This window comes from Schistocerca piceifrons, chromosome 3, assembly GCF_021461385.2.
Source record: "Schistocerca piceifrons isolate TAMUIC-IGC-003096 chromosome 3, iqSchPice1.1, whole genome shotgun sequence".
Taxonomy (NCBI): domain Eukaryota; kingdom Metazoa; phylum Arthropoda; class Insecta; order Orthoptera; family Acrididae; genus Schistocerca; species Schistocerca piceifrons.
This window is the reverse complement of record NC_060140.1, coordinates 561522685-561544221: the sequence shown is the minus strand read 5'-3', so window position 1 is coordinate 561544221 and position 21537 is coordinate 561522685. Positions and strand designations below refer to the sequence as shown.

General features: G+C 40.1%; 1 protein-coding gene across 1 annotated transcript in view; it reads left to right on the top strand.

Moving 5' to 3' along the window:
• Positions 1-20506, top strand: part of LOC124789420 — a 122273-nt gene extending 101767 nt beyond the window's left edge. The window contains exon 6 of the mRNA XM_047256765.1: positions 19888-20506. Within this exon, the coding sequence (XP_047112721.1) occupies positions 19888-20020 (133 nt within the window). The 3' untranslated portion in view covers positions 20021-20506. The remainder of the gene's footprint in view (positions 1-19887) is intronic.
• Positions 20507-21537: the final 1031 nt, after the last annotated feature.

Below are 21537 nucleotides of genomic sequence, written 5' to 3'. Positions count from 1 at the left end.
AGTTCTGCACGGTTCGCAGGAGAGCTTCTGTAAAGTTTGGAAGGTAGGAGACGAGATACTGGCAGAAGTAAAGCTGTGAGGACCGGGCGTGAGTCGTGCTTCGGTAGCTCAGTTGGTAGAGCACTTGCCCGCGAAAGGCAAAGGTCCCGAGTTCGAGTCTCGGTCGGGCACACAGTTTTAATCTGCCAGGAAGTTTCATATCAGCGCGCACTCCGCTGCAGAGTGAAAATCTCATTCTGGAAACATCCCCCAGGCTGTGGCTAAGCCATGTCTCCGCAGTATCCTTTCTTTCAGGAGTGCTAGTTTTGCAAGGTTCGCAGGAGAGCTTCTGTAAAGTTTGGAAGGTAGGAGACGAGATACTGGCAGAAGTAAAGCTGTGAGGACCGGCCGTGAGTCGTGCTTCGGCAGCTCAGTTGGTAGAGCACTTACCCGCGAAAGGCAAAGGTCCCGAGTTCGAGTCTCGGTCGGGCACACAGTTTTAATCTGCCAGAAAGTTTCATATCAGCGCACACTTCGCTGCAGAGTGAAAATCTCATTCTGGATCTTGTGTCTTGTTTGGAATATGGCAGTAGTCCTTGCACGCTCTGGAGAACGAGTGAGTTCGCCCTTCATCGTGCCCCATGCGTTTTCCTGATCTGGAGATCTTGCTCTGCAGGCCATTTGTTGTAGACCTCGAAGAACACTTTGTATCGCAGCAGCCATGAGAGTACGTGCATTGTGCTGCTAAAAATTCACATCATCTTCCTGTCAAAGAAAAGACAGTAGTACGGTGATTACAGCCTGTGCAATATAGCGGGCACTGGTTACTTATCCCTGCAGAAACACCAAATGTGTCGGAGATGACTGTTCGCAAAAGATATGTGCTACGACGTTCTAACCGTTTGTTACAGCAACACAAAACATGTCTACTTCTCACAAAAGGTCCCACAGCACTCGTGCCTCCATTCACTCTTCCCACCATATCTACATCTAGTCGGCAAGCTACCTATTAGTGTGTGGCGGAAGGTACCTTCGGTATCACTATCTGATCCCTCAAACCTTGTTCCACTCGCGAATAGTGCGTGGGAACAATGATTGTCGGTAGCCTCTGTATAGCCTCTAATTCATCGAAATTTCTCAAAAAAAAAAAAAAAAAAAAAAGGTTCAAATGGCTCTGAGCACTATGGGACTCAACTGCTGAGGTCATTAGTCCCTTAGAACTTACAACTAGTTAAACCTAACTAACCTAAGGACATCACAAACATCCATGCCCGAGGCAGGATTCGAACCTGCGACCGTAGCGGTCTTGCGGTTCCAGACTGCAGCGCCTTTAACCGCACGGCCACTTCGGCCGGCTCGAATTTTCTCCTCATGGTCAATAAGTTAGGTGTCTGTGGAGGGAAGTAATATGTTGTCTGACTCCTCTGAAAAGTGCTGTCCCCTAACGTCTGCCAGTGTGGTTTGTTTAGCATCTCTGTAACGCTCCCTCGCCAACTAAACGATCCCGTGACGAAATCGGCCGCTCTTCGTTGGATCTTTTCTATATCCTCTATCAGTCCTGCCTTATAGGATTTCCAGATAGGTGAACAACACTCGAGAATCGGGCGAACAAGCGCCTTATAAGCCACTTCTTTCGTGAATGAGTTGCATTTCCTTACGATTTTTTCGATGAGTCTGAGTGTGGTGTCTGCTTTTCCCACTATCTGTTTTATATGGTCATTCCACTTAAGATCGCTCTGGACAGCTACGCCTAGATATTTTACAGCAGACGCTATCTCCAGCTTTTTGTCATCGATAGTGTATCTTGGGTTGTCGGGTGTTCTGCCGCATATCAGCGTCGTACTTGCACGATATTTCGGTAGCATAACTCATTACCTTCATCAGGTGCGACAGTCTCAGGTCGCACCTGATGAAGGTAACGAGTTACGCTACCGAAATATCGGCTGATATCCGGCAGAACACCCGACAACCCAAGATGTCATTAGATCGCTGGGAAAGCCTGAAGAATTACATCAATAGTGTAGCTGTACAGTAGTGGGTTTTTCCCTATGTATGCGCAATACGTTACATTCATTTACGTTCAGGGTCAACTGCCAGAGCCTGCACCATTCATCAATTCTCTGCAGGTCGTTCTGCAAATTCTTACTATCTTCTGCCGTTGATACTTTGGTACAGACAACTGTATCATGTACGAATAGCCTTAAAGAGCATCCGACGCTTTCTACTGGGCCATTTATGTATATTGTACACAGCAACGGTCCTATCACACTTCCCTGTGGTACTCCGGATATTACCTTTACATCTGTCGATTTTATTCCGTTAAGAGCGACGTGTCGAGATCTATCTGCAAGGAAGTCTTGAATCCAATCGCGAATCTGCTCAGATACTCAGTAAGCTCCTATTTTTTCATTAAACGGCAATGCGGGACGATGTCAAGTGCCTTACGGAAATCAAGGAACTCGGTATCAACCTGAGCACCGTTGTCCGCTCTGCTGTGGATCTTATTTAGGAACAGGGCCAGCTGTGTATCGCAGGATCTCTGTTTGAGGAATCCATGCTGATTTTTATAGAGGAGATGTTGATTTTTCGAAAACGTCATAATTCTTGAGCAAAAAACATGTTTCATAATTCTACGACAGACTACGTCAACGATATAGGTCTATAATTGAGTGGCTCTGTCTTACAGCATTTCTTAAAAACGGGAACGACCTGCGCTTTTTTCCAGTCGTTAAGTACCTTTCTTTGCTCAAGCGATCTACGATAAATTACTGCTAGAAGGGGAGCAAGTTCTTTCACATAATCCTAATAGAATCTTATATGTATCTTATCTGGTCCTGACGACTTTCCACTATTAAGCGATTGTAGCTGCTTTTCAGTTCCGCTATGGGCTATCTCAATATCTGCCATTTCGACGTTCGTACGACGATTGAAGGGAGGGACAGTGTTACGATATTCCACGATGAAACAACTTCGGAAGACCGGATTCAGTATATCCGTCTAAGTAATAGTAGTAGCTTTATTAGTTTTGGTTTAGTTGCAGTTATGCCATGTTTCGTAGATCATTTTCCCGATAATTTTCTTGGTATGATGTGGAACAAGTCAGATTACAAGATATATATACACACATGAATAGTGCTAATATTAATATTACTGAAATTTTTAGTTCTACAAATGCAACTACATTTAGAGATACTTTTTTTTACCAGTTCTGAAACAGAAACTCGTCCATAGAATAGAAGGAGATGTCCAAAAGGAATGATTTTAAGCTAGATTTAAAACTTGATTTGCTACCTTCCACACACTTTATGTTGTTGGGCAAATGTTCAAAAATTTTGTTGCGGAATAATGTACTCCTTTTTGAGCAACTGACAGCTTCAATAACGGATAGGAAAGGTCATTTTTCCCTCTAGTGTTGTACATATGAACATCACTGTTTTTGAGAAATTGAGCTGGATTATTTGTAACGAATTTAATTAGCGAATATATGTACTCTGATGGTGCAGTTAAAATACATAACTCTTTGAAAAGGTGCCTACATGACGTCCTTGGGTGAACACCACTAATTATTCTCACTGCTCTCTTTTGTGCAATCAATACTTTGTGTCTAAGTGGTGAGTTATCCCAGAAAACTATTCCATAAGACATTATTGAATGGAAATATGCGAAGTACGTTAGGAGGCTGATCTGTTTATTATCAAGACTAGCGATTATACGAAGAGCGAAAGAAGCTGAACTTTGTTGTTTGAGAAGCTCAGTAATATGCTTCTTCCAGTTCAAGGTGTCATCAATGTGAACACCTAAAAATTTGGAGAAATCTACCCTGTTAACTGAGCCCTATTCATATGCTACATCAACTGTCGGTATGACTCTATTCGGTGTACAGAACTGGATATAGTTCATTTTTTCAAAATTAAGAGAGAGTCCATTTTCAGAGAACCACTTAATAATTCTTTGTAAGACATCCTTAACAACATCTTCAGCTGCTTTTCTGGAATGGGATTTATTATAACACTCTTGTCATCTGCAAAAAAGTACTGGTTCCGTTTGCTGAACGTTAAGTGAGAGGTCATTCACATGAATAAGGAACAGCAGAGGACCTAAAATTAATGATCCATAGATCTCTTTTTGCAAGGATATAGGACATGTCGAAGTATTTACAAATTTAGATCAATTTAAAATAAGCTAATTCGTATACACATTTATTTACATACTTCTAGTTAGAGACGTTCATTAGATTTACTCCTGGTATACAATACTTTTTTTTACAAATAACTTATTAAATAACGTAACGCCACATTAATCACTCATATCACACTATCAGTCACTGCAAAAACTATACACACAGTGTTTCATAACACCTCACTCACCACACACACACACACACACACACACACACACACACACACACACACACACAAACACACACACACTGGCGATCTCTGGGTCATTTTCTGTACTGTCGCTTCCCATTTGCTTTCCTGAAAAACTGAGTCAGCATCCTTCCATAATGAGTGAGATGTTGAGCTCAGAAAGCTCTAGAAAGGAAAAAAGAAGGAAAAAAAACATAAAGTGAAGATATTGTGTGTAATGTTGGATATTTTACAATCATTATTATTATTATTATTATTTATTTGTATAACATTTTTTTATCAAACCCCTACTTTGTTTTAGCTAAGTAATCCTTCAATGTATAAAATCTGTTGCATAACAGGTACTTTTTAGTTGCCTTTTTAAATAAGTGTATTTTTGCAATTTCTTTAATCTCTATTGGTAATTTATTGTACAATTTCATTCCTTGGTAGAAAATGCTGTTTTGAGTTTTATATTTATTTTTTCTTGGTAAATGTAAGTTGAGTCTATCTCTTTTGCATGGTCATGGACAGAGCTGTTTGTGCAGTAGTTACCAATGTTATTTTTGATGTGTGCAACTGATTGGTAAATGTATTCACATGGAGTTTTTGGAACAGATCTTTACAATGAGTTTGGCTAGTATTTTTGGTTATCATTCTTATGGCTCATTTCTGGAGTTTGAAAATTGTGTTCATATTTTGCCCATTTGTTCCCAAAAAAGACACTGCATGTCACACACTGATGATAGGATTCTAAGGGCATAACATGCTGATGACATTTAAAAGTACCTTTGAGTGTTCACACCACTTCAACTGAGAATCAGTATTCATTCATAGAAATTTTGCATTTCCTATACAGCGTGTAAAGGTGCCATCTACATTTAATTTAACATTGTAATTTTTCCTCTTCAAACATAAATTCATGACATTAGTTTTGTTTATGTTCAATCTCACTTTATTGCTTATTGACCAATCATAAACTTCCTTGAGAGTTTCATTTGCTTTCTCGGCAAGGAGTTCTCTTGTTTTCTCAGTGACTATAATATTGCTGTCATCAGCAAACAGAACTTTTTCACCATGAGTATCACTACTGGGAAAGTCATTGATGTTTATCTGGAACAGTACTGGTCCTAATATGCTTTCTTGCCGAAATGCTATATTAATGTATTTTGGTTCTGATAAGTGTTTTACTAAATGTTTAGATGTATCTGAAGTGTGTGTTATCTCTACTCTTTGTACCGTATTTGTTAGTTATGATTGAAACCAGTCATTAGCTGCCCCTCTTATTCCTAATGCTTCTAATTTATTTAATAGAATCTTGTGGTCGACTGTATCAAACGCCTTAGAAAGATCCAAAAATATGCCTGTGACACACTCATCTTTATCAAGAGCATCAAGTGCAACTTTTCTGAATTCTTCTATGGCTGACTCCATATTTTTGCCACTTCAGAAACTAAACTACGATTCGCTTAAAATATAGTATTTATCCAGGTAATTTATTAATCTGTCTTTCATAATATTTTCTATTATTTTTGAGAATGGTGACAGCAGGGAAATGGGCCGGTAATTTTCTGTGCCTTCTGCATTACCTTTCTTGAGCAAAGGTACAACTCTTGCCTGTTTTAACTGCTCTGGAAATGTCCCTGATGTGAGGGATTCATTTATTATATTTGATAAGGGACCCTGTATAATCCCTATGCATTGTTTCAAGTACAAACATTGGTACTGCTTTTAAGCCTACTGACTTTATTTTTTATTTTATGAATATTTTTATTGGCTTCATTCTCTGTGGTTGGGAGTAGCATCATTGTATTTAATGTAACATTATTTACAGGTGTCAGGTGTTATATATGTTTGCTCCCCCCCCCCCCCATGAACCATGGACCTTGCCACTGGTGGGGATGCTTGCATGCCTCAGCGATACAGATAGCCGTACTGTAGGTGCAACCACAGCGGAGGGGTATCTGTTGAGAGGCCAGACAAAAGTGTGGTTCCTGAAGAGGGGCAGCAGCCTTTTTAGTAGCTTCAGGGGCAATAGTCTGGGTGATTGACTGAACTGGCCTTGTAACACTAACCAAAATGGCCTTGCTGTGTTGGTACTGCAAATGGCTGAAAGCAAGGGGAAACTACAACCATAATTTTTCCCAAGGGCATGCAGCTTTACTGTATGGTTAAATGATGATGGCTTCCTCTTGTGTAAAATATTCCGGAGGTAAAATAGACCCCCATTCGGATCTCAGCGTGGGGACTACTCAAGAGGACGTCTTTATCGGGAGAAAGAACACTGGCGTTCTACGGATCGGAGCGTGGAATGTCAGATCCCTTAATCGGTCAGGCAGATTAGAGAACTTAAAAGGGAAATGGATAGGTTAAAGTTAGATATAGTGAGTATTAGTGAAGTTCGGTGGCAGGAGGAACAAGAATTTTGGTCAGGTGAATACAGGGTTATAAATATAGAATGAAATAGGGGTAATGCTGGAGTAGGTTTAATAATGAATAAAAAAAGAGGATTGCCGGTAAGCTACAACAAACAGCAAAGTGAACGCATTATTGTGCCCAAAATAGACACGAAGCCTACACCTACTGCAGTACTACAAGTATATATGCCAACTAGCTCTGCAAATGACGAAGAAATTGAAGCAATGTATGATGAGATAAAAGAAATTATTGAGGTAGTGAAGGGAGACGAAAATTTAATAGTCATGGGTAACTGAAATTCGATAGGAAGAAAAGGAAGAGAAGGGAACGTAGTAGGTGAATATGGATTGGGGGTAAGAAATGAAAGAGGAAGCCGCCTGGTAGAATTTTGCACAGAGCATAACTTAATCATAGCTAATACTTGGTTCAAGAATCATGAAAGAAGGTTGTATACATGGAAGAAGCCTGGAGATACTAGAAAGTATCAGATAGATTATATAATTGTAAGACAGAGATTTAGGAACCAGGTTTTAAATTGTAAGACATTTCCAGGGGCGGATGTGGACTCTGACCACAATCTATTGGTGATGAACTATAGATTAAAACTGAAGAATTTAAGGAGATGGGACCTGAATAAACTGACTAAACCAGAGGTTGTAGAGAGTTTCAGGGAGAGCATAAGGGAACAATTGACAGGAATGGGGGTAAGAAATACAGTAGAAGAAGAATGGGTGGTTTTGAGGGATGAAGTAGTGAAGGCAGCAGAGGATCAAGCAGGTAAAAAGACGTGAGCTAGTAGAAATCCTTGGGTTACAAAAGAAATATTGAATTTAGTTGATGAAAGGAGAAAATATAAAAATGCAGTAAATGAAGCAGGCAAAAAGAAATACAAATGTCTCAAAAATGAGATCGACAGGATGTGCAAAATGGCTAAGCATTGATGGCTAGATGACAAATGTAAGGATGTAGAGGCTTATCTCACTAGGAGTAAGATAGATACTGCCTACAAGAAATTTAAAGAGACGTTTGGAGAAAAGAGAACCACTTGTATAAATATCAAGAGCTCAGATGGAATTCCAGTTCTAAGCAGAGAACGGAAAGCAGAAAGGTGGAAGGAGTATATAGAGAGTCTATACAAGGGCGATGTACTTGAGGACAATATTATGTAAATGGAAGAGGATATAGATGAAGATGAAATGGGAGATTGGGTACTGCGTGAAGAGTGTGACAGAGCACTGAAAGACCGAAGTCGAAACAAGGCCCCGGGAGTAAACAACATTCCATTAGAACTACTGACAGCCTTGGGAGAGCCAGTCCTGACAAAACTCTACCATCTGGTGAGCAAGATGTATGAGACAGGCGAAATACCCTCTGACTCCAAGGAGAATATAATAATTCCGATCCCAAAGAAAGCAGGTGTTGACAGATGTGAAAATTACCGAACTATCAGTTTAATAAGTCACAGCTGCAAAATACTAACGCGAATTCTTTACAGACGAATGGAAAAACTGGTAGAAACAGACCTTGGTGAAGATCAGTTTGAATTCCGTAGAAATGTTGGAACACGTGAGGCAATACTGACCCTATGACTTACCTTAGAGGATAGATTTAGGCAAGGAAAACCTACATTTCTAGCACTTGCAGACTTAGAGAAAGCTTTTGACAATGTTGGCTGGAATACTGTCTTTCAAATTCTGAAGGTGGCAGGGACAAAATACAGGGAGCGAAGGCCATTTACAATTCGTACAGAAACCAGATGACTGTTATAAGAGTCGAGGGACATGTATGAGAAGCAGTGGTTGGGAAAGGAGTGAGACAAGGGATGTAGCCTCTCCCCGATGTTATTCAATCTGTATATTGATCAAGCAGTAAAGGAAACAGAAGAAAAATTCGGAGTAGGTATTAAAGTCCATGGAGAAGAAATAAAAACGTTGAGGTTCGCCGATGACATTGTAAATCTGTCAGAGACAGCAAAGGACTTGGGAGAATAGTTGAACGGAATGGACAGTGTCTTGAAAGGAGGATATAAGATGAACATCAATAAAAGCAAAACGAGGATAATGGAATGTAGTCGAATTAAGTCGGGTGATACTGAGGGAATTAGATTAGGAAATGAGACAATTAAAGTAGTAAAGGAGTTTTGCTATTTGGGGAGCAAAATAACTGATGATGGTCGAAGTAGAGAGGATATAAAATGTAGACTGGCAATTCCCAGGAAAGCGTTTCTGAAGAGGAGAAGTTTGTTAACATCGAGTATAGATTTAAGTGTCAGGAAGTCGTTTCTGAAAGTATTTGTGAGGAGTGTAGCCATGTATGGAAGTGAAACATGGACAATAAACAGTTTGGACAAGAAGAGAATAGAAGCTTCGTAAATGTGGTGCCACAGAAGAATGCTGAAGATTAGATGAGTAGATCACATAATTAATGAGGAGGTACTGAACAGAATTGGGGAGAAGAGGAGTTTGTGGCACAACTTGACTAGAAGAAGGGATAGGCTGGTAGGACATGTTATGAGGCATCAAGGGATCACCAATTTAGTATTGGAGGGCACCGTGGAGGGTAAAAATCGTAGAGGGAGACCAAGAGATGAATACACTAAGCAGATTCAGAAGGATCTAGGTTGCAATAGGTACTAGGAGATGAAGAAACTTGCACATGACAGAGTAGCATGGAGAGCTGCATCAAACCAGTATCAGAATTGAAAACCACAACAACAACAACAACAACGTATATATTTGGGGGAATTTTTGCTATAACGTCTCTGCAATACTTGAAACATGCTCGTTTACATCGTTTGCTAAGTGTTGTAGATCATTTATTATCTTATCCTTCTCCCTAGCAGTATGATATTCCGTGTCAGTTTGCCTCTACCTGTTTCCTTTTTTATAACATCCCAGACTGCTTTGCTTTTATTCTACGCATTATATATTATTTTGTCATTAAATGACTTTTTTGCAGAAATCAACAGCTTCCTATAAATATTGTTGTATCTATGATAGAAATTTAAGAATGCTTGTTCATTGCGTATCTTTTTCATGGGACTGAGGTGTTTAAGTGTTTTGGAGGACATCATTATACCTACTGTTACCCATCTGTTTTTGTGAGATGTTGATACAGATATGAATACTTTTGGAAATGCCTTTTCAAAGGTCAATTTAAACAATGCGGAGAATATAGAGAATTTCATTTTCACTTTGGTTTCCTTATACACTTAATCCCAGCTTTGTTTTTCTAGTTCTTTTGAAAAATCTTTTATTTTGACTTCTGATAGATGTTGGTTGTAGGCTTGTAGTTTAGGTAATGATTCGATGCCTTATTTTACTGTTATTATTTGACAGAGATGGTCTGATAGTCCGAGATCTTTTACATCTACATCACATTTCCCCCTGTCCTTATTTGTGGCTACATGGTCAATTACTGATGAAGTCGTTGTAGTAACCATTGTTGCACTAAATAGGGACATGGCAAGACTTTGAGGAATGTTTATGAAGGTGCTGCTGGATTCATTTACGACATTAGTGTTGATGTTCATGTCCCCACACAGAATTATGTTGACCTTTGTACTTGAGACTTTTAACTTATTTAAAAAAGTGCCCACACTACCACTGGGAGATATATACACACACAGAATGATTAATTTCTTTGTGATATCGAGCCCTGTTAATTCAATAGCTGATATTTCAAAGTGTTTGTCTTTACTTAGTGTACTGAGGTCTTGTCTTGATTTGAACTGTGTTCCTTTTCTGATATAAATGCATGATCCTCCACCTCTTGAAGTAGTTCTGCATAAGAGTTTGCCATTTCATACAATGATAATACTATGTGTTGGATTTCTGTGTCTCTACACCAATGCTCAGTGATATAAACTACTGTGCAGTTCAAAGATTGGAGTTCAACTTCTAATAGTTGTATTTTATTTTTTATTGATTGCGTGTTTTGATGGAGGAGGATTGTTAAGTTTGTAAAATGCCCCATGTTACTCTTTCTAATGGTTTGTTTTGCTTTGTGACTTATGTTATACGTGATATTGAGGTGTTAAAATCTGTCTTGTGAGTGATTGTTTCAGTGTATTTTAAATTGCTGGAGATACTCTTTAGGCAGAGGAACCTGTTGTCTGGATTTATCCTAAAAAAGACCTACTTTTCCTAACTATGACAACAGATATTTGACCATGTGTGGCCCGAGATGCACCCCCTATACTTTCATGAATCAGCTGTATCAATCTTCCCTTCCCAGTCCTGTTTAGGTGTATGCCATGCCTAGTGAAACCGCATCTGTTGATAGTCCCGACGGGCACCAGAGAGACATGAGCAAAGTTCGCTGCCCTCAGAGCCATCCCTAGCCCCGCAGTGATTCGCTGATTCGCCTCACAGCTCCATCAAGGTGTAGTCGATCATGACGCCGGAACAGCCCAACAAAGTGTACGTTGGTGCCGTGAGTCAGGGAAGCTATCTTGTCCAGGTCACTACCTATGTCATATGCCCCATCCCAGTCCAAACTGTTTCCCACCCAACCCACTGTCACTACATGGTCCTCTTTTGTAAAGTCCTTACATAAAGATCCTAGGTCTATCACATGACTTAGCTTTGTATTTGGCATGGAGATGCTGGTGGCCTAGTAAGCTGCCCCTAAACTTTCCTGTAACTGAGAGCCTACACCTCGCCCATGGCTACTGCCTAGCAGCAGCACTTTCTTCTTCCTAAGACTTTGTACATTCCTAGGCTCCTTGGCCTCGGTTGAAGTGTGCTGCACATTTCCTGGTCCTCGTTCTACCTGAGGCTCTTCTCCACTTAACTCTGGCATGGGAGATACCTGTTTTTGTGCCTGAAGGGCACAGATTTTCCTTTTCTGTTCCGCAGTCAAAATATTCCTACTGCGTACTCTGCAGTTACTACAAGATTCGCAACAAATCCCTCTATTCACTACCCTATAACAGCTCCCACATTTCTCACTCATGGTCAGTTTATGAAGAATAATTAAGTTTAAGGAAAGTTTTAAATTTGTTAAGGACGCGAGATTGGCTGTGTGTGTAAAAGAAAAAAACCGACGCAAAGGTCTTACGTGCGGTGGTTGTTGTTTTTGTACTGATTTAGAGATTCAATGACAGAAGAATAAATTTGTAATTAATTTGCTTTCAGAGAACTTATGTTATCAGGTGTATTTGGTGAGGTTTTTAAACGTTTATAACTCGGAAAATTTAGGCCAAAATCGCGTCTATCTAACTAGTGAACAATATGAAATGTGTTAGTTAAATGCTATTTAGAAACGTTTATGCGACAATAGACACTGCTGAAACTAGTAGCTGTCTTCTTTAAACTAATTTTGCAGTATCAAGGAAATTTGAATAGAATGTTTTGTGTTTATGTCACGCAAAATTTCAGGTTAGGTCGCGATTAACGGGACTTCATGTAAAGAGCAAGGTTGTTCAAGAACAAGTGCTGAGTCATTGCCCTCCTTACGCTCATTTTCATTTCGTTCAGCTTTTGTTTCTCACCTAGGTTTTTACTTCTCTTGAATCTGAGATGAAGTGCTGTTTGTTTGCGTAGCGCTTTTCTAACACGGCTATTAAACCATGGTGGATCTTTCCACTTCTTAAAATCTTGCTCGTAAAGTACTGTTCTAAAGCGTATTGAACGATGCCTTTGAATTTTTCCATTGTTCTCCACATCTTCGTCCTCATCATCGACTATTTGATGCTGACTACTGAGATATTCTGAAATTTGTGTCCTACCACCCTTGCTGAGCAAATATTTCCTCCTACCTTTCTTAGCAGTTCTTGTAGCACCCGTCGTCATTGATGATGTCACAGCCTTATGAACACTCATACCTTCCTCTACGTTAACTGATTCGATCAGTTCAGGTCTGTTTGTTGCCAGGAGGTCTAAAACATTACTATCAGGAGCTGCACAAGGTAATTTTCGGAGAGGACATCCAGAACAATGACACACACGATCGCTGCCTCTGGCACCAGTTTTGACGGCATAACACTCCCTATCTATACCTGAGAAGTTGAAGTGCGTCCCCCCCCCCCCCCCCTTATTACATCGGAATGATCAGGAAAATCACTAATGATATTCTGCAAGCTCAGTCTGAAGCGCTCTACAACTACACAACTACAGATCCTGACCCAGGTGTTCTATAAAAGCATCCGATCACCATTTTTGACCGTTCTTTGATACTAAATTTCACCCAGATTAATTCACATTCGGGATCCGTGTAACCTCGCTAGATTTTATCAAATTTTTTACTGCAATTAACAGGCAGCCACCATTTGGCACTAACCTATCCTTACGATAAGCATTCCAGTCTGAATTTAGGATTTTCTTGTCATTGAGTTCTGGTTTCGAATGCTTTCTGTTCCCAATACTATCTGTGCATTATAACCTTCAGTTAGCGATACTAATTCTGGGACCTTTCCTTGGATGCTCCTGCAGTTCACTAAAATCATATGTGTCCAACAAGACCAGAGACGACATTGTGTAGTCAAAGATATCAATCATTTACACAGATGTGAACGAAGATATTCAGTTTAAAATAAATTGACAAGTAAATATTACAAACGTTTGTGCAAACTGCTTTATAGAAATTGGTTTATTTATAGAAACGCTAAATTTCTATTCGATAAAATGGCTATTCGCAAGCTATAAAGATTGATTTTTACAAAACTTGTTTTCCATTTACACGCAAAATGATTGATACCCATTGGTATCAAGGTTTTTGTATTATGTATTAAGCTTGATTACAACAGAAGCTTTGGGAGGCATGTGTTACAGTTTTGGTGCCAGTTTTTACAGTTTTGGGGAAAGTTGATACCTCTTTAAGGGGTGGGAAGTTGCTACAGTTTTTTGGGCAAATTGGTGTAGTTGTGGAGACAAGTTACAGCTTTAGGTCAAAATGATACAGTTGATGTGTGTACGCACATGTCAAAAAATTATGAACAATATTTCCTAATCTGCCTTACCTTCACCACAATAATGTCAGGCACAGTAAATTTAATAAGTTCCCTCTCTCTTTCCATCTCAGCAGCACACACACACACACACACACACATATATATATATATATATATATATATATATATATATATATATATATATATATATAACCACATTAAAGTAAGAATTATTCTTACTGTAATGTGGTAACAGCATCATATTATACAGTACAGGTTGTCCCTGGAGGAATGGTCAGGATTCAGGGAAAGATGATTTGAAGTACAAAAATCTAGTAAACATGGGCTCTAAATAGCATACCTTAAGACCTATGAATGCTTCTTCACCTCTGATACTGCGAAAAAAATATATTTTACTGCAAGTTCTTTGCTTTCCATATTTTGAAAGTGGTTTTTTTTTTCTTGGGTCATCAGTCTTCAGAATGGTATAATGAGGTCTGCCACCAATTCCTCTCATGTGACAACCTTTTCTTCCCAGAGGAGCAATTGCAATCTACGTCCTTGATTATTTGCTCGATATAATCCAAACTCTGTCTGTCTCTATAGTTTTTACGCTCTACGGCTCCCTCTAGTACCATAGAACTTAACCCCTGATGTCTTAATACATGTCCTGTCATCCTGTCCCTTCTTATGGTCACTGTTTTTCAGATGATCCTTTCGCTACCAATTCTGCACAAAACCTCCTTGTTTCTCACCTTAACAGTCCACCTAATTTTCGACATCTTAAATGTTCCGATTGTTTCCTGTTTTTCCACAGTCCATGTTTTCCTACCACACAGTGTTGCTCTCCAAATGTACATTACCAGAAATTTCTTTCTCAAATTATGGCCTGTCTTTGATACTAGTATAATTTGTGTGGTAAGAATGCCCTTTTAGCCAGTGGTAATCTTATTTTAATGTCCTGTGCAAATGTACTGACACAATTTCAAAACTTGTGAATGTTACAGAGGCAAATGGGTGTCCAATGTAACGACAGTCATCATCTAAACTGACTGTCATTGTCGCCTCACCAAAATGATCGAGGAGTAATGGTAGTCATCTTGTCTATTGATCATCACTGCACCACCCAACCGTATCCAGGGTCATGTCACTCACCATTTGAATTGGCTAGCATTGCCCCACCCAATAGTATCTTGGGGTATCCACCTGTTATTTTACTATAAATGACAATATGTCATCTTAGAGCTAGTCAGAACTAGCGGGTTGTAGTTGCACCTATTCGCAAATGTTTCAGAAGTAACCGGAATCTGATGAGTGATGTAAGGAAGGCAGTACTAAACCTTCTCCATATGCTTTTACGGAGCAGTAGTAGACATAATGTAAACTGAACATTATTGCTCCTTCATTACTAACTGGTTTGTGTAAAGTATCACTGTCTTGCTGATTAGCATTATCATCTTAAGATGACAGACTTTTAGCGCTGTAAGATAAAATGAATACCCTAGCATAGCGTCACTATAATGTTTGGGTGATGGTGAAAGAATATCAAACCTCGTTTTTTTTTTTTTACCTATGTGAATGTGTATTACTGCTGTTCATAGTCCTAAAGGGTCATGTAGTGTCCTCTGTGCAACAGACGTTTTGAACGGTAAGATGAAGTTAACCTCTGGCACGGGGTCACTATAGTGTTTGACTTTGGTATCGCTTAGAGTCGCTATTCTGACTAATTGAGATGTAAGAAAAACCTTGTTCTCTTTGGTAATTCACGTCGACATGTGCACCTTAGACTGTAAGTTAGATTTGCAGTGTTTATGTATATTTTCCAATATTATAGAATTAAATTTTATGTATTTTCCTGTATTCAGCGTGTGGTATGTAGATCTAAGTATAATAGTCTACTTTTTTTGTTTTAGTAGTGCCAGTAAGCAACTCACATGTATTTTAATAAGTAATACACACAATTTAGATATGGAAATATATAATTTGAAAATCTATTATGGTAACAAAGAGTAGTATGCAAATCAAAGGTCAGTCGTCAGCAAGTGCTGCTTAACGTCTGAGTTTTATCAGTAGTGGCAATACGCAAGCGACACATTTTTAAAACCTGGTAGAACAATTAAACTGCAACAGAAGGACCATGGGTACTTTTTTGATATAGTCTTCCGTATATTGAGAAATAATGCTATTTTTACAAAGTTCTCGTCTGTGAGCAGAGATCTGTTGACGTATTTCAGACGTAGAAATACGGTAAGTAGACCCTTTACATAATTTTTGGGTGAATACTTGACCATAAAAATTGAGACACTTTAGATACGTTTGAGTACAGACAGGTTGGCTGCTCTGTAGCTAAATTGTGATTCTGTGATTGGCTGTTTCATTTTCATAGACTGTAAGATACTGGGACATGATTAGAGGGGTTTGGAAGTGATGAGAGGGTGAAGAGGGGAGGGAGCAAAGAAGCGTTTAGAAACCACACCCAGGCTAGTTCCACCGTCTTGAATGTTTTGTTTTTCTAAAATTTTTAAAAATTCCTTGGAAATCTATTTCAAATTTTTTGTTTAAATTTCCCACCATCCTACTGTTTTAAGTTTCCGCTAGTGCTATCTTGCGTTTTTTAATTTCCCGCCATCTGTCATCTTGGACTTTGAAATACTAACAGAAACTGAAATTCAACGAATGCTTATCTGACTTGTCTTCAAAACTGTATCTGTGAGGGAAAGGCGCCATAGATATACTACCTATGTTTACTCGTATGTAGAATTTCAAAGTTTAACATCAGTCTGACACTGAGGTTATCAGAGACGCAGAAGCTGGTCTTGGGTAACAGTGGGATTGGAAGTCACTGTCCTGTTTTCATAGGTGTCATTCCAGAATTAGACTGAACTGATTTCTGGATTTCAGTCAAAACACAGATGTAAACAAGACACTGGAATTTGTACACTGCTGCTTCGGATTGCAGGTTTCTTAACCGTTGCTTATGTATGCCATAACATGACTCAGAGATTCTTTACATTCACGGATATCCCTACCACTATTGGTAGATACTCTCCGACAACAACTTGAAATTCCTCTATAAAATTCTTGAATAGCGGGATTCAGCAATGGTCAGTGGAGGCCCAACCCTGCTCGTGAGGCAACGCGATAGAAATATGGCCGCAACCATGTTATTTGCTTTATGTTGTCCTCTATCTCGCTCCTCCAACGCCAGAGCTTTATTACATTGAGGACGTGTCCTTCCTGTGTGTTAAAATTTGTAAGACACGTATGACTTTGTAACTCTCTAAAATTCACAGAAATGTGGAAATTAAGTTTTGAATCCCGTCAGCAGAGTCAACCACGAAGCACATGGCACCGGCGTATCTTATCTCTGTGATTTGAGCGTGAGATACTTTGGCACTGGACTAACAGTGTTGGAAGAAAGGATATCGCTTACAAAGAGTTTAGCCACAGTCACAGTAGATTGTTTTCAGAATGAATCTTCCTCATTGCAGCTGTGTGTGCTCTGTTTTCTAGTTCCTAACATATCTTTAGACTACCTAGACTATTTTAGGAGCATGCAGAATTAATAATGGTTCATTTCCTGTCTTTATCAAACTGAATCTGTATTTGTCTGTTTCATGATGACCTCTCTTCAGTAGAACTGTATAGGTGCAAGACGAGACACAGTCGATTTAGGTGACAAGCGATTCGTAATTGTCGATATTTTTATCTTGGTCGCTATATAAAGAAGCGGATAACTGGTTTCAGTTGTTGAGCAAACATTTTCAACTCTATGAAACAGCAATTGGAGAAATTACACTGTTGAGAGCTCAAAATATAAAAAATTAAAGTAAATATTGTTACAGTTGACTCTCAAGCCTCTAAAAATTGAATTTATAGATAAACCGGATTAGTTATCTGTTCCCTTGAAAAATCCTGGATAAAACTAAGACATGACATGTATTTGGGAACAGTCGATAAATCGAATGATTTTCGTGACAGACCACCCGGAAACATTCTTTGCTGCTATGTTACACTACATAATTCGAATGGTTTATCAGTTTTTTTCGGTACATATTTTGTCATTCATCTCACATCGAAACTCAGCGATACAAGATGTATTATAGTATCTTTTATGGCAATTTCTTGAAAGAAAACTCTAGCAGGAGGGTAGGAAATTATTGATACTATAGAATGGATACTGAAAAAAATATGGATGCAGCGAAAACCCTGACAATTCGGTCATCACTCTGTCGACATTCCAGAAGCAATCAGATTGCTGAAAACCTTTGCTACGGAAGGAGGGAGGGTCTTGGCAACTTAAGTTCCATCGTCTTGAAGAAACTTATTCAAAAAGCCTAGTCAGTGTAGAATGCGTAAAGGAAAGGCTACATCATTTGCTGTTAGTTTCAACATTTAAGTGTTCGCCTCTAGTTGCGGGTAGCTTAAAGACTGTTAAAAACATCCTTTTTAAGAAGATTTGTGATGAAAGGGCAGCTGTTGATGACCCAGTTTGTTCAGCGTGGAAAAGAGATCTTGGAAGCCTGCTTTCTCATAATTCCTCCTTGACCGCCAAAAATTCGTTTAATCGAACTCTCAATTATTGATAATACTCTACTGGCCATTAAAATTGCTACACCAACGGGTATTCATTGGACAAATATATTATACTAGAACTGACATGTGATTACGTTTTCACGCCATTTGGGTGCATAGATCCTGAGAAATCAGTACCCAGAACAACCACCTCTGGCCGTAATAACGGCCTTGATACTCCTGGACATTGAGTCAAAGAGAGCTTGGATGGCGTGTACAGGCACGGCTGCCCATGCAGCTTCAACGATACCACAGTTCATCAAGAGTAGTGATTGGCGTATTGTGACGAGCCAATTGCTCGGCCACCATTGACCAAATGTTTTCAATTGGTGAGAGATCTGGAGAACGTGCTGGCCAGGGCAGCAGTCGAACATTTTCTGTATCCAGAAAGCCCCGTACAGGACCTGCAACATGCAGTCGTGCATTATCCTGCTGAAATGTCGGGTTTCGCAGGTATCGAATGAAGGGTAGAGCCACGGGTCGTAACACATCTGAAATGTAACGTCCACTTTTCAAAGTGCCGTCAGTGCGAACAAGAGGTGACCGAGACGTGTAACCAATGGCACCCCATAGCATCACGCCAGGTGATACGCCAGTATGGCGATGACGAATACACGCTTCCAATGTGCGTTCAACGCGGTGTCGCCAAACACGGATGCGAGCATCATGATGCTGTAAAAAGAACCTGGATTCATCCGAAAAAATGACGTTTTGCCATTCGTGCACCCAGGTTCGTCGTTGAGTACACCATCGCAGTCGCTCCTGTCTGTGATGCAGCGTCAAGGGTGACCTCAGCCATGGTCTCCGAGCTGATAGTCCTTGCTGCTGCAAACGTCGTCGAACTGTTCTCGCAATGGTTGTTGTCTTGCAAACGTCCCCATCTGTTGACTCAGGGATTGAGACGTGGCTGCACGATCCGTTACAGCCATGCGGATAAGATACCTGTCATCTCGACTGCTAGTGACGCGAGGCCGTTGTGATCCAGCACGGCGTTTCGTATTACCTTTCTGAACCCATCGAGTCCATATTCTGCTAATAGTCATTGGATCTCGACCAATGATAGCAGCATTGTCGCGCTACGATAAACGGCAGTCGCGATGGCTACAATCCGACCTTTATCAAAGTCGGAAACGTGATGGTACGCATTTCTCTTGCTTACACGATGCATCACAACAACGTTTCACCAGGCAACGCCGGTCAACTGTTGTTTCCTCATGTCAGTACGTTGTAGGTGTCGCCACCGGCGCCAACATTTTGTGAATGCTCTGAAAAGCTAATCATTTGCATATCACAGCATCTTCTTACTGTCGGTTAAATTTCGCGTCTGTAGCACGTCATCTTCGTGGTGTAGCAATTTTAATGGCCAAGAGTGTATTTCTGAGTTTCCTTGAATTTCGAATTATCGAGAGTCGACTATATATCCTGAGCTTTCATCAATGTAATTTCGGTCACTAAAAAATGTTTCCCATTACATTTCGTAGATCTGAAGATGGTTGTTCAACAACTGAAACCGGTCATATAACTTTTTGTTTATATTGCTACCAAGATAAATGAAGAACCAACTAGTATGATAATGGAGCTAACCGTCTGAGGTCTGTTACTAAATGAGAGCTATAACGAATGTCTGTCGCCTGAAGGTGGCCGCCCACTCACGTGGACCTGGTCTGCACGCAGGGGCCGGTCGTGCGCCGTGTTCCAGTACCGCTGCCCGGCCGCCACGGAGGAGATGATCAACTACGACGCCCTGTGCCTCTGGCGCGAGATGGTGCGCTGGCTCACCATACACATCGTCGCACCCAACAACTGAACCGGGCCTCCACCCACCTGCGGCCAGCCTGGATTTGGGTGGACGGGATTTCACTGCACGTCTCCACCGGACGAAGAATATTATCGTAGAGCAGACGCATTTGGTTTTCGGTTATTAGCTTTTGCGGAAGTACCAAAAGTAGTTTCTCATTCTTTCGCCATGTATCAAGACTAGCATTTGGACAGATTCATCTATGTCCTCTTATTACATGCTGTGTGCGTTTGTTTCAGGGGACTGCTAGTGGAGCAAATCTATATTATTCATCCATCTACTCTCTACAGAGTTCTGACGAACAACAAATTGTTAAAATATCTTCATAACTGAAAAATTTTTAGCTACCATCAGCCGATGTGACGAAGAGAACGATTACCAGGGAACAAACGCTGGTCTTTCCGTCTTTCTACTTGCCTACATTGGTGAAGTAGACGGCAAATACTCATGTTACTCTTTACTGAACAATAAAATTCCGAAAATAATGTTACACAACTTAGAAGTCGTTCAGCTGATCCCGATATCATGCTTTCGCTTTCGGATGCTCTTTATTTTATTCCAGGAATTGTCGCACAGTGCTGTTTATAACGCTTTGTTTCTAGCCATGCGCACATTGTTTTCGCAAGAAGAGCTGTACATAATATTTTTCAACTAGAATATAGCAATACCTGAATTTACGCCAGGTTTCATACATAAAAGTAAGGCTGAATAGCGTGTGCTGCGGGAAGCAAAGGAAAAGAACTGAGAGAGGATGGTCGGTGCTGGTGCATCATATAATTAAAAACGTATTCCAATTGCCTTCCCATGTATCCATTTGTAATAAAAGTCTCATAAACAAAACAAAATACTTTAAAAATGAACTATATTCAATAATGTCCTTCTTTTAAAGTAATATTATGAAATAGTGAAAAAAACATATCACTTCCAGGTGTGGGAGTAAACATGATATCATAAGGGCTGTGTGTGTGTGTGTGTGTGTGAATTCAAATTTTGTATCAGAATCATTTTTGTTATTACAATACACAATATTTACACTCCAAAGTAAGTGAATCTTCAATTTGCCAGCCCAGCACTCCTTGCCTCTCTTATGCAACGGTTTAACGCCTATGTAACTTCCTGGGAGGACTCGAACAAAGGACCTTTTCCTTTCTCAGCCAAGTGTTTTACCCACTGAACTATCCAAGCACGACCCAGGCTCCAGCCTCACAGCTTTACTTCCGCCATTATTTCATCTACCTTCCAAAATTCTTGCAAGACTAACACTCCTGAAAGAAAGGATGTAGCGGAGATATGGCTTAGCCACAGCCCGGGGTTGTTTCCAGAAGTTTGGAAGGTAGGTGAGATACTGCGGAACTAAAGCTGTGAGAACTGGTGGTGAGACTTGACGGCTAGCTTTGAACGTACCTGTCCGATATATGATCTGTACCAGTCCGGTGTATTCAGCAGCAGAAAATACAGTGCCATTGCTGACGTGCCAGCTTGTTGAATGGAGGAAGTCAGGTACATTTTGACCCCACCAGTTTGCA